General features: G+C 42.5%; 1 protein-coding gene across 1 annotated transcript; it reads left to right on the top strand.

Annotated features, from left to right (window-relative positions):
• The first annotated feature begins 6,640 nt into the window (after positions 1-6,640).
• Positions 6,641-13,098, top strand: slc2a6 (solute carrier family 2 member 6). The gene is made up of 8 exons (XM_030057151.1): positions 6,641-6,733; positions 7,333-7,604; positions 8,458-8,554; positions 9,529-9,628; positions 10,044-10,237; positions 10,531-10,706; positions 11,188-11,480; positions 12,773-13,098. Exons 1-8 carry the CDS (start codon positions 6,641-6,643, stop codon positions 13,096-13,098), a joined length of 1,551 nt encoding a protein of 516 aa, XP_029913011.1.
• The last annotated feature ends 435 nt before the right edge of the window (positions 13,099-13,533 follow it).

The raw sequence follows: 13,533 nt of genomic DNA, 5'->3' as shown, positions 1-13,533 counted from the left end.
CCATTTTGACCAGAAATATTGGCCTCACAGAGAGGTTACACAGATTTAATGAGTTTTACTTACTGGTTGCATCCTTTCTGGGGACTGGTTGTGCTGGGATCTTGTGCCTCACAGGAAGCTGAAGGAAACTCTGAATCTCTGAAGACTCTGCCTTCGCATCCCGTTCTTCTTGATCTTGTCCAATCCACTTGTTTGCCTCAGGCTGGATAGACTCAGACTGGAGTCGAGGGTGGGAGTCTGAGACCCTCATGTTGGGGTGCAGCTGGGGCTGGGTGACCTGGGGGGGCGGAGTTCGGAATTTGGTCCTCATCCATCTGTCTTTGATGGGTTCGGGCTGGGCTTGAGTCTCGGACTGGGACTGGTCATAAATTTCAGACTGGGGCCAAGAGGGGTATCCTGAACCTTGGAACTGGGTGCTTGTCTCAGGATAGGGATTGACTTGAGTAGGATACTTGACCTGGGGCAGGATCTGGGCCTGATGATAAGGCACAGAATGATGAGGCTGGGGCTGGAGCTGGGAGCTGTGCTGCTGTTGGGTCGGGTATTGCTGCAACTGGGGATGCTGCTGCTGTCGGCGCTGGTAAGGCGCAGGCGGTGGCTGGAATTCATTGGATGGGGCTCGATGGTTCGGATACTGGGACTGTGTCTGTTGCTCAAGGTCAGGCTGAGGCTGAGGCTCTAGCTTGGGTCTCAGCATCTTATTAAGTAACTTAGACTTTGAGTATTTTGGCTGGTTTGGTGCAGGAACCTTGTGTTGATAGGGCTTAAAGGGGGATCTGCTCTGAGATGGGGCCTGGGAATAGCTAGTATCTTCTGGTCTGTCCGGAATCCTTGCAGGTCTTCCTCGTCTAGGCATCTGGTTTCTCCTGCGTGGTTCATAGTATTCCTGGGGTGTAACATTGGTGGTGAGGGGGTCTCTGGTCCTTGACCTCCTGGCGTACCCTCCAGTATTCCCCTGCAGGACCTCACTGAGCCGCCCCTCCAGCCGGTCCATGCGGATCTCTTGGTTTTTCAGGGATTCCTGCAGCCCCTTCATGCTGAGTATCAGCTCATCCCGCTGGGCTGCGAGAGAGTCCAGCCTCTCCTCTTGGCTCTGGAGCTCGAGGGTAAGGTTGAAAAAGTCCTGACCCAGATTAGGCCTTTGTTTCTGGATGTGGCGGCGAATGTTCTCCCTAAGGTTCCGCTCCATCAGGGCCATGCGAGCCTCCATACGCTTACTCCTCTTTTCCAGCTTCCTGGTCCATTCCCTGGGAGGTTGGGGAGGAATTGTATACACATTTTGCTCCTGTTCATTATACTACTACTTCACAATACTATGTAATTAGCAATTTAATAAAGTTTAGAAATGTATAATTTCCTTTCAATCCATAATTTGAGTAAATGCATTGTTTTGCTCAGTTGTAGTTCAATTCAGTGTGATTTTACCCTACTTTCTCTCCATCACTTTGCTAGGCTCTCCCTGGTTCTCTACTTTATGAAATGTATTTATTCAACAAATACTTTGATTTTATCTTGGTGGCACCCTTGCAAAGACATATTTTCATCATTAGTGACCATCCATTCCTGCACTCTAACCTGAGGGCATCCATCTCCTGTGTCGTGCTCTGCCTGAGACGGCCAAGGTCCTGTGAGATCCGGTGGTACTGGTCAGTCAGGGCCTGAACTCGGTTCTCCAGGCCGCCAGAGAAGTTTCGGTTCTGGTTCAGGGCCAGCATGTCCAAACGGGCCTGGGTCAGCGCCTGGAACTGCCGGAACTGAAATTCAAGAAAGTTTTTGTTCACAAGCCCTTTTGCAGCTGTTTTGTAATTGATTTGAAGGTTAGGAAATACTTGAAAACTCCAGATGAAAAACTAAATACTCTAAACTGTCAGTTTTGAATTTTTTTCTTGAATAGCCATCATCACTGCAAAGGTAGAGTTGTTTTTTTGTTTTTCCAAAATGAGGTTTCCACAATTTTGAAAAAAAAAAAAAAAAAAAAAAGTGCCCAGTGTACTTGAGTGATCAGTACTATGTAATTATTTTATTGCATGTTGGAAATTCAATCTCCCTCCAAAACCCTAAAGTGAACTGAGCTATCATTTATCTTACTCCTTCATTTAATTTAGCAGTTGCAGATAGTGCTTTTCTGTGTGTGTGTGTGTGTGTGTGTGTGTGTGTGTGTGTGTGTTTTGAGAAACAAGTGGTCACTGGTTACTGACAGTGTGTGTTAGTTAGTGTTAATTAAGGTCAATAGGAGGTAATTCCCAGTAATATATTAAGCCACTGATATAATATGAATATGTAACTGATTATACTGTATATTTAAATGAGGATGGCATGTGTCCTTTGATGATTGAAGTGTCATGTATTTCATTTTTAAAAATTAAAACTTTCTACGTTCCTGGTCAGGTAATTAAAACTCAACATTGTAATAACTGTTATTTTGTCAAGAGAAAAATTATTACATTAATGATAGGTAACTTTATTAAATAAATGGATAAATTATTGCTTCAACTGGATTATTATCACTCTATCACCTGCAAATTATTATTATGCTAATTGTGTATTATGTTAATAAGAATCTACTATATTTACACTTGTAACAGCTGTTTCAATACTCTATTTTATACCATTATTGAGATAACTATTATCAAAAACACCTGCACACCTGGGGACCTGCACACACACAAACACACACTAACACACACACCAACCTGTTCATCAAGCCTTCGTAGTTTCTGGTTCATGGGGCTCCTCAGCTCCAGGTGAGCTTCTCGTTGGACCTTTACAGGCTGAAGCTGCAGCAGAAGCATGTGAACCAAGACGAGGGACCACTGGCTGGGCATGTGGCCGCCCATGGTGCAGCAGTGCTGGGATACAAGGAGCCGCGGGTCTGCGTTCCTGCCTGGAAGTCTGGAGGTGAGGAAACAAAGTCGACGAGAGAAAGGACACAGCTACAGTAAAATGGGCTGGGCCTGACACACACATGTGCATACACTTGTACATGCACTGCAAGTCACACATATACACAAACATACTCACTCACACACACACACACACACACACACACACGATAAAACATTGCTTACTTGCACACACACACAATACACAAAAGCACACCCACATGCCAGGAAAAGAGCACACTTTCCATTTTCCACATCAGCTGTCATCAGGGAGCGAAGGCAACACAGATGGATTTAACAGGTACTCAACCTCTCTCTCTCTCTCCCTCTCTCTCTCTGTCTCTCTCTCTCCGTCACAAACACATGCACAAGGAGGAAGAGAATTGGGAGCAGCCCCATTAATCAAGTTTCCAGCATTTTGTAAAGTTTTCCCAAAACACAACATTTGACATTAGGTGGACGCCTTCACTGAACTCTTACGGTGCTGTAAGTTCATGCATTTCAAGCACTGTAAGATGCATTGTTTCATAATGCATAAATTACCTCAGTAATACAAAACAATGATGCATATCTAAAACTGTTTATATTTTACCAATTTATTTATATTTATTTTTAAATTGAATTTTTTCTAACAGTACATTTCTATTTTAATATTTGTTCATAGTCATTTTTAATGGAGCTATCAAATGGTGACATTATGGTCTTGTAATGTTTTTCATTTATTATGCATACACAATACAAAGGATGGAGGGTGGGATGCACCTTTAAATCAAGTTAAAATCTTACAGTGTGCATCTGCAGTTATAAATGCAAATCCATTATGGGGCCTGAGCAGCATTTTCTAAACTGCAATTCAAAAGCCAAAATTTGGGAGTTCCAGATATACACTCATTATATACACTCATTATTTCTGAAGTAGATGTTAAGATGTTAAAATGATGATGAAATGTTAAACATAGCCGAGTAGAATATCAAAAGCCAATGCTGAGGCACACTGTCATTGACTTTTACGTGAGATTTGCTGACCAGAGATCATGTGTCAATCAAATTTTCTTTGTCCATTCGGCCACAGTGGCTGACAGTGCTCATGATAATTATGAGCACCTTCCTCTGATTATTCTAAGCTGCTGCTGCCCTGCTGCTGTAAACGTTATATACAACACTTCCTGTGCAACAGAGGCCTGTCCAGGCTGATAGGCAGCTGCTTGACAGTTGCTTAGGTGAAAATGCAGAAATTCAGATTATTACATCAATAGACCAATATAACGGGCAGTGTGCTCAACAGACACACATTCTGCTACGCAATGGGTGTGAGTGCATATTTTTTGCACACCAGGGTGTGTATGTGTGTGTGTGTGTGTGTGTGTGTGTGTGTAGGAGTATGTTAGTGTGTGTTTGGAGGTGAACGGGGCCAACAGAGCTCATGCTGGAAAGCAGTGAGCTAGTCCTCTGTAAATCTCATGATGTGTGGGCAGAGACAGAAGTAGCATGATGTGTGCTCTGTGTGACTCAGCCAGCAGCAGATCTGGGACTCTCCTACTCTTCTGCTTTCTTTCTGACTGGCCCAGTTGAGGAATAATGGTATTCACACTGCCCAGCTTCTCTTCTGCTTCCTGTTTCTGACCAGAACTCACAAATTGTGACATTATTTTAAAAAAAATCCCACTTTTGAAATTTTGAAAGTGGAACAGTGTGTATTCTTTCCTGCATCATCTGGAGTTCAGTTAGTATGGGTTACTGAAAGCTAATGCTGACACTAACATGTGCTGACTTCCGAATTGGAATCCACTCTTGCCTCAGTGGACAAGCCTCGGAAACAACATTTGCACCATCATGTGACACAAAGACTCTCAGCAAAAAGCTATACTAATTAATTTACCATTAATAAATCAGTATTGGAAAATTAAATGAGCAAATAAAATGTGCAAGACTGCAGACTGTTTTTCTGTAGCTGTGGCCAGGGAGCAAGGATTTATAACATGACTGTTATAACATAAGATGTTATAAACAGCACATTAAATTACTTCACTGTATGTGGTGTTTAGATGGACTATGTACAGTGTATCCGGAAAGTATTCACAGCACTTCACTTTTTCCACATTTTGTTATGTTACAGCCTTATTCCAAAATGGAATAAAAATTCTACACACAACACCCCATAAAGACAATGTGAAAAAAAAAAAAGTTTTTTCTTTCTTTTTTTTTTTTTTTTGAGATTTTTGCAAATTTATCAAAAATAAAAAACTAAGAAATCATGTACATAAGTATTCACAGCCTTTGCCATGAAGCTCAAAAATCAGCTCAGGTGCATCCTGTTTCCACTGATCATGCTTGAGATGTTGCTGCAGCTTAATTGGAGTCCACCTGTGGTAAATTCAGTTGATTGGACATGATTTGAAAAGGCACACACCTGTCTATATAAGGTCCCACAGTTGACAGTGCGTGTCAGAGCACAAACCAAGCATGAAGTCAAAGGAATTGTTTATAGACCTCTGAGACAGGATTGTCTCTAGGCACAAATCTGGGGAAAGGTATAGAAACATTTCTGCTGCTTTGAAGGTCCCAGTGAGCACAGTGGCCTCCATCATCCGTAAGTGGACGAAGTTCAGAACCACCAGGACTCTTCCTAGAGCTGGCCAGCCATCTAAACTGAGCGATCAGGGGAGAAGGGCCTTAGTCAGGGAGGTGACCAAGAATTCATCTTTCAGCAGGACAATGAGCCTAAGCACACAGCCAGGATATCAAAGGAGTGGCTTCAGGACAACTCTGTGAATGTCCTTAAGCCCAGACTTGAATCTGATTGAACATCTCTGGAGAGATCTGAAAGTGGCTGTGCACCGATGCTTCCCATCCAACCTGATGGAGCTTGAGAGGTGCTGCAAAGAGGAATGGGCGAAACTCCCCAAAGATAGGTGTGCCAAGCTTGTGGCATCATATTCTAAAAGACTTGAGGCTGTAATTGCTGCCAAAGGTGCATCAACAAAGTATTGAGCAAAGGCTGTGAATACTTATGTACATGTGATTTCTCAGTTTTTTTTATTTTTAATAAATTTGCAAAAATCTCAAAAAAAAAAAAAAAAAACTTTTTCACATTGTCATTATGGGGTGTTGTGTGTAGAATTTTGAGGGAAAATGAATTTAATCCATTTTGGTTTAAAGCTGTAACATAAAATGTGGAAAAAGTGAAGCGCTGTGAATACTTTCACACACACAAAGTTTTACTCACTCACTTAATTTACTTACAAAGGAGCAAGGTTCTTAAACACAAGGCTCTTAAACCTACAGCTGCAATAGAGAATTTACACAATGAATCACTGTGACCCACATTCAATTTCACCACAGTGTCAAACCAAGTGTGAACAGGCCCTGTGCTTTTAGTTTCACTTCTGTTATGACAGCATGACATCTCGCTGCCTGTGTCGGTTTTATTGCGTCAGCCTGGACAGTCCAGACGGTCCTGTGCAGGAGAATCAAGCTCATCACCTCAGTCGGGTAAATATATCTGCACTAAACTTTAAATTCAAGATTTATGTAGCCACTTTCTTTTTCTCAGTTTCTCCTTGGATATAAGTGAAAATACAATAAGGACCGTCAGCTACAGAATATCTCGCTGGAACATCTTTTCTGGAGGCTTCACTCTTCACTGAGATTGAATGGAGAACATTTTTTGACTTGAGAAAAATCTTTTCCTTCTGAGGGGAACACTTAAGACACTGAAACACGTTAGATAAGAACAGACACCACGGAGACACGCCAGCATGTTGAATGGGACTTCTGCACCGTCTCCTGCTGCAGACGTGGATGAGGAGACTCCACTACTGGACAGACCACGCACATCAGCTGAATCCAGGGTTGGAAAATGTTCACTTTGACTAAATCACTGTCAAATAAGGAACTTTAAAACTCCAAAATTGTAATATTGGTCTATTAAATTCTCATATGAGCTCTTGATCTAATATGCACAGGTATAAATACTGCATCAATAGTTATTTGATTACAGTTTGATTTTCCATGCCTGTGTTGTTGTTGAACTTGAGTGCCAAGGCAGGATATCTAATCATTAAAAAAAAATTGTCCTCAGTAAGCAACACATAATTTCCTGTATGAGAGGGATTTTTTTTCCCACCGGATGTGGATGTTTAGTACAGCTACTAAAAAAGGTTTACTACAGTACACTGGGTACCAGCTGAATCATCTTTATGTCAAATAGACAACAGATTTTCCCCATGACATTTCTTTTACATTTGGTTGAGAATGAGGTGGATTACTACTTTAATTGTAAAGGAAACTAATTTTTAACACATTCCAAACCCTATCAGTGCATCTTAATTAGTCCTGAATATTAGTGCTGACAGAATCAGTAACTATCTATATTAATATGCAGTTTCTCATCTAAATTTCACAAACTGTCTGCTCTGAATGTGACATAAACCCAGTTCCTCCATGCCAGATCCGTAACTCCAGGCTCTTCCTGGCTGTATTCTCAGCCGTTTTGGGGAACTTCAGTTTCGGATACTCCCTGGTCTACCCCTCCCCCGTGCTGCCGCAGCTCCAGAGCCCCAGCACTGACCCCCGGCTCAGGATGAACACAGATCAGGCGTCCTGGTTCGGCTCGATCTATGCCCTGGGCGCTGTGGCCGGCGGGCTGGGAGCCATGCTGCTCAATGACAAGATTGGACGGAAGCTGAGCATCATGATGTCAGCCGTGCCCTCGACTATCGGGTGGGTGAAAACAGCTAATTGCTTTCTGGTAGTCATGATTGTAGCATTTATTTCACACACACTCTTGCTCAGGTGTCCAGGTAGAAGTTTGGTGTCTTGCTTTAAAAGGCACATGATGAAATCCATGTCCTTACAGCTACAGGACAGTGCCACTAACTTGTTGCTTTTTTTACATTTACATTGAATTTTATATTTGCAAAAAAATTAATGCTCTTATTTTTGGGTTCAAAATCATATACAAGATGCAGAATAAAAACATGTTCAGTAGAGTGCATACCTCCGACAAACTGCAGTTGTCAAGATATGCCAGTTCCACATGTTGGCTATTTCCCGTAAGTTAAACCCATCTACTGCCACATCCCACTGTGACCAGTCAAAGAGAGAAGCTAATCTGCGGCTCCTTGCCACACGCCCAACATTTCCACAAACTTCCATGATGTTTCATGAAGCCATTGGAACGTGTCTGCATTTTAATGTGAGACCACGCCCACTGCCGCACCCCCACTTGGGCCAATCAGGGTGAAGAAAGAATCAGTTCTTCCTTCTAATTGTTTGAGATGTCCTGCTGACAAACAGACAAACAAACCTATGACTGTTTATAAGATCCATGGAATGGTTATTTATTTAAATAAAAACACTGCTATACTGAAAATAACATCTATAAAATGAAAGCATCATTACCCAACCATTCTGCCAAAACATATTTCTCATCCATCCAGTGTAAATTCCTAAAAAATTATATTATTTAGATAGCAAAAAGCAAGACAATATTTAATTATAGGACAGCAAGAATTGTGTGTGAATGACAGCATAAATGTGTGTGTGTGCGTGTGTGTGTGTGTGTACATCTCAGGTATATGCTGCTGGGCGGGGCTGTGGACAGGTGGATGCTCCAAGTCGGACGCTTCCTAACAGGCATTGCTGGGGGGATGACCTCTGCATCCATACCTGTAGGTTACCATGGTTACAGAAACCCGTTCTTCCACCTGGACAGCATTACAGTTCTTTTCTTTGATAATACATATACTACTCACAAAAAGTTAGGGATATTCGGCTTTCGGGTGAAATTTCAGGATTAACCTAAAATGCATTATAACCTTTACAAGTGAACTTAATGTGACCTTCTGTAAACTTTTGAATGCACATGTCCAACTGTTCAGTGTTTCAGTACTTTTTGCACAAGTTGCTGTTCTCTAACAAGGAGTTTAACGGCAAAATTCACATCAGGTGTTTGACACTCCAGCTCATCGAGGTCGTATCATTAGGGAACGGCTGCTGGAGACTGGGGTACCTCAAATGGAGTGGCCTGCACTTTCTCAGACCTGAATCCCATAGAAAACCTATGGGATCAGCTGAGTCGCCGTGTAGAGGCTCGGAGCTCTGTACCCCAGAACCTCAATGTCCTGAGGGCCGCCCTTCAAGAAGAGTGGGATGCCATGCCTCAGCAGACAATAAGTCGACTTGTGAACAGTATGAGACGTCGCTGTCAAGCTGTAATTGATGCTCAAGGGCACATGACAAGTTATTGACACTGACATTTTTTGTTGTGGTATATCCACCACTGTTGTTGGCTTTTGTTTCAATAAATTGTTTGAGATGAGGAAATCACCAGTGCATGCTTCTACTTAAATGCCCTACTTTCATGATATAATATCACTGTAGCGTGAACATTTTACATTTTCCATAAATTTCACCCAAAAGCCAAATATTCCTAACTTTTTGTGAGTAGTGTATATTAACTATGATGCTGATGATCAAGTTTGTACCTTTGTGTGTATGTGTGTATGCTACTCTCCTACCTTATACACATGCTTGTTTATGTGCATATACATATATATGTACATTTGTTTGTGTGTGTGTGTGTGTGTGTGTGTGTGTGTGTGTGTGTGTGTGTGTGTGTGTGTGTGTGTGTGTGAACACACAGGTTTACATCTCAGAGATTTCCCACCCAGCAGTGCGAGGAGCTCTGGGGTCCTGCCCTCAGATCACCGCTGTGTTTGGTTCCCTGGCACTTTACGCCCTGGGTAAGCACATGTCATCATGCTTATGTTAACAATTTAAAGTACTGTCCCTTTGATTTTGCATGTTGGGCCTGTTTACTACAATTTAGCCACATTTAAAATATCTGTTGGTGGTTGAAACAAGGTCATCACCATTCATAAACCACAGAACTGATAATTAGCTGTGTAAAGCAAATGTTTCCCCAGGGACTATTTTCCATGGCGGAGGGACCATTTCACCCCTTCAAGTTACCTCATGCAACGCTGCTGCTTTTAGGAAAACTAATGAGGAAAACTTTATAACTATGATGGAATACTGCTGTGAAGAAAGTTTGCATGCATTCCACTACAATCTGAAAATGACATATATCTATGTGTGTGTGTGTGTGTGTGTGTGTGTGTGTGTGTGTGTGTGTGTGTGCACGCTCATGCTGCACAGGGTTGGTACTGCCGTGGCGGTGGCTGGCAGTGGCAGGCGAGGTGCCGGCTCTGCTGATGGTGGTGCTGCTGGCGTTGATGCCCTGCTCCCCCAGGAGGCTGCTCTCACTGGGCAGACAGGAGCAGGCCGAGAGCGCCCTCCGCTGGCTTAGGGGGAAACACTACCACACACACAAGGAGCTCAGCGCCATACAGGTCAGAGGCAACGAGCTGCAACAGTACGATGAATACAGTAGTAAATTCAACACTATACATGATAGAGGCGAAGAGCTGTCTGTCTGTCTGTCTTACTATCTGTCTGTCTGTCTCTTTGTTGCCCTAACTATATTGTCTAACACAATCAGTGAGCGCAAGACAACCCATCCATATAGTTAGAAGACAAAACAAGCAATCCAAGTGTGTGTGTATGTGTGTGTGTGTGTGTGTGTTCAACCACACACACACACACACACACACATAAATGTACTTACATGTGTGCCTCCATACAGGACAGCATCAACATACAGAGTAGAGTCACATGGTCGCAGCTGGCCACGCCCGTCTACTACCGACCAATCATCATCTCGGTGCTGATGCGTTTCCTGCAGCAGATGACGGGCATCACTCCCGTTCTGGTTTACCTGGAGCCAATCTTCTCCAAGAGCAAAGTCTCCCTAGACCCCCGGTATGAAGAGTGGTCTGCTCTATTCTATTCTATTCTATTCTATTCATTTACTACAAATGAGTATTCAGCCTTTTTGAAGACATTCTGGCCACACCAATTCTCTTTTGTGAATTCCATTCATGATAAAATTTGCCCCCCTCACCCCCCACCCCCCATTCATTTTGTTGAAGTTGTTATTCTTTTTTTTTTGTTTGTTTTTCATTTTTCATTTGAATGTTGCTATTTGTGAGGTAAACTGTATTGCACTGAATTAGTATGGAATGTGCTATATAAATAACATTTGTATGATGAATTCATAATCTTCACTTACTAATAATGAAACTGAAAGCTATTTACAGTCAAGTCACAACTGCTGAGCAAATAATGAATCATTTATTATTAATTATTATTACTAATTAATTTTACTAAGCGTAGACATGTTTGTGTTATTGGCTAGAAATCCAGGAATATCAGAGGAGTGACCTTGTTTTGTGTCTGTCAGGTACGATGCCGCGCTCGTGGGGCTGGTCCGCCTCCTCTCTGTTGCCGTGGCAGCCAGTTTGATGGACAAGGCGGGACGCAAGGCCCTGCTGTACACCTCAAGCATGCTGATGTTCCTGTCCACGCTGACTCTGACCTTGTACTCCCACACCACACCCTGCCCTTCTCCTCACAACCACACTGCACTGAACTTGGACTACAACCCCCACAATGCAATTGGAAACACTTTGGACACCGGTCACCAAACTGCAGCAGGCGTCATCCCCCTCATCAGCACTATGGTCTTTATATTTGGTGAGTGCTGGCATCCATACATTTGGGGGGGTGTTTGTACGCTCACATCAAGAGTTTGTTTTCTTTGGTCGAAAGGAAGTTTTTCTGGAAGTTTTGGTTGAAGTTTTGCTCCTTGAGTGTGCAGGCCCAAAATCAGTTCCCTGTACTTGTCACTTTAGCATCTTTCTGTAGTTTACATGGACCTCTGCTAAAATTTAAATGAGCTTTGGGTGACACAAGAGGCTGCATCACACTAAGTTCATGCCAAGAATGTATCATGTCATATTTCATGTCAAGATGGCTACTGTGAATTGGCATTACTTCTAAAAAAAAAAAAAAAAAAAAAAAAAAAAATTGACTCTGTCTTCAAGAGTTTTAGCAATCTGAGTATGAGTCCGAAGTGCAGTTTGCCCACAGTTCATGTCATGTCATGCGCAGCTTTCCAAGTGTGGCAAACTGCTGATTATCAGATGTCAAAATCTGTCTCGCGATAGCGATAAGCCCTTATGTGTTGGTGTCGTTTCTTGTAGCTGTTTCAGATTAGATCCTCATTTGTAACATACTGCACCGCTTGGAAGAGGACAGAGACTTTTCCACAGTCTTTGTATGGCTGTTAAGTGCCACAAGAGTGTGAATGGCATAATGCGCTTGAATAAACCATTGTAAACATCCGTGTGCCATAATGTAGCACAATATATGCACCTTAATGTAGCACAAAATGTATTATTACTATTAGTATTAGTATTAGTATTAGTATTATTTTATGCCATTGATTGATCTCTTAACTGTGCAGTCCCTCCAGGATTTTGCATTTTTTGGGCACTGTTGAGACCTAAAAGATCAATTTCACGGCATCTGCTCTTGAATATTGAAATACTATTTGCAATATTTTGGGGGTGTTGAAATGTTTATCCTCTGACTTAATGTTTTCACTTATGTGCAAATCATCAGCCAATACACCTTTTTCACAGTAGCCATTTTGACATAAATAGCAGGTAAACCCAGGTGTTACTAATGACACGAATGAAGGTTCTGTTCCATTCAGGTCTAACAGAGCTAGAAAGACTCTGCTGCACTTAACAATACACTTGTTGACCTTACACTGTAAGGTCATGCAGATTTCACAGTGCTTGGTTGAAAAGTTGCAAAATCCTAGAGGGTACAACTATTTTTTTTTTTTTTTTTTTTTTTTTGAAATATAGCCTAAATGACTTTTTAATATAAGTGGCAAAGTGAATCAATCCCATAAGCCTGGAAGTGTCTCTGCCAGCGGAACTAAACTTTTCCCTGCCTGTGTTTGTCTTGTCCTCTAGGTTACGCCATGGGCTGGGGACCAATCACGTGGCTGCTTATGTCAGAGATTTTGCCGCTGGTTGCCAGGGGCGTGGCGTCAGGCGTGTGCGTGGCGGTCAGCTGGCTGACAGCCTTCACACTCATACACACCTTCACACAACTGGAGCATGCGTATGGCCTGTACGTGCCCTTCCTGTGGTACACCGTGGTGTGTGTGTTCTGCCTGCTGTTCACGGGCGTCTTCGTCCCAGAAACACGTGGGCGCTCGCTGGAAGAAATAGAGAACTACTTCAGGACGGGACGCTCTTTCACTATCAACAGCCAATCTCCAAACACTGAACCGTAATTTGTTGTTTTCTTTCTGTCAGGAGCAGGTTGTCATTTCTGCCCAAATTTTGTCTAAAATGGTACTCCAGTCTTTTTGTTGTTTTGGTGGCATCTTTGGTGTTTCAATACTACATTTCCCAGAGATCACCTGTCAAACAGTGTGGGCCATCTGTTGATGGAGTTGGACTTTCTGTAGGTGGCGCCTAAATTAGTCTGTTACTCACTGGTCATTTCATTGTTGCACGTGCGTGTGTGTGTGTACGTGTGTGTACGTGTGTGTGTGTGTGTGTGTGTGTGTGTGTGATTGTGTCTTGCCACCACAATAAGTGATTTCTTTGATGCTTCTAGTGTCCCAAAGTGTTTGAGGACAACTGTTATTTTACTGCCATGTATTTGATTAATCAGCAATAGAGGAGGAGGTCTCATATGCTATTGGACTGTTCAAAAATCCACT

Source organism: Myripristis murdjan, chromosome 8, assembly GCF_902150065.1.
Source record: "Myripristis murdjan chromosome 8, fMyrMur1.1, whole genome shotgun sequence".
Lineage (NCBI taxonomy): Eukaryota > Metazoa > Chordata > Actinopteri > Holocentriformes > Holocentridae > Myripristis > Myripristis murdjan.
Note: the sequence above shows the minus strand (reverse complement) of the source record. Positions and strands in the feature narration are given on the sequence as shown.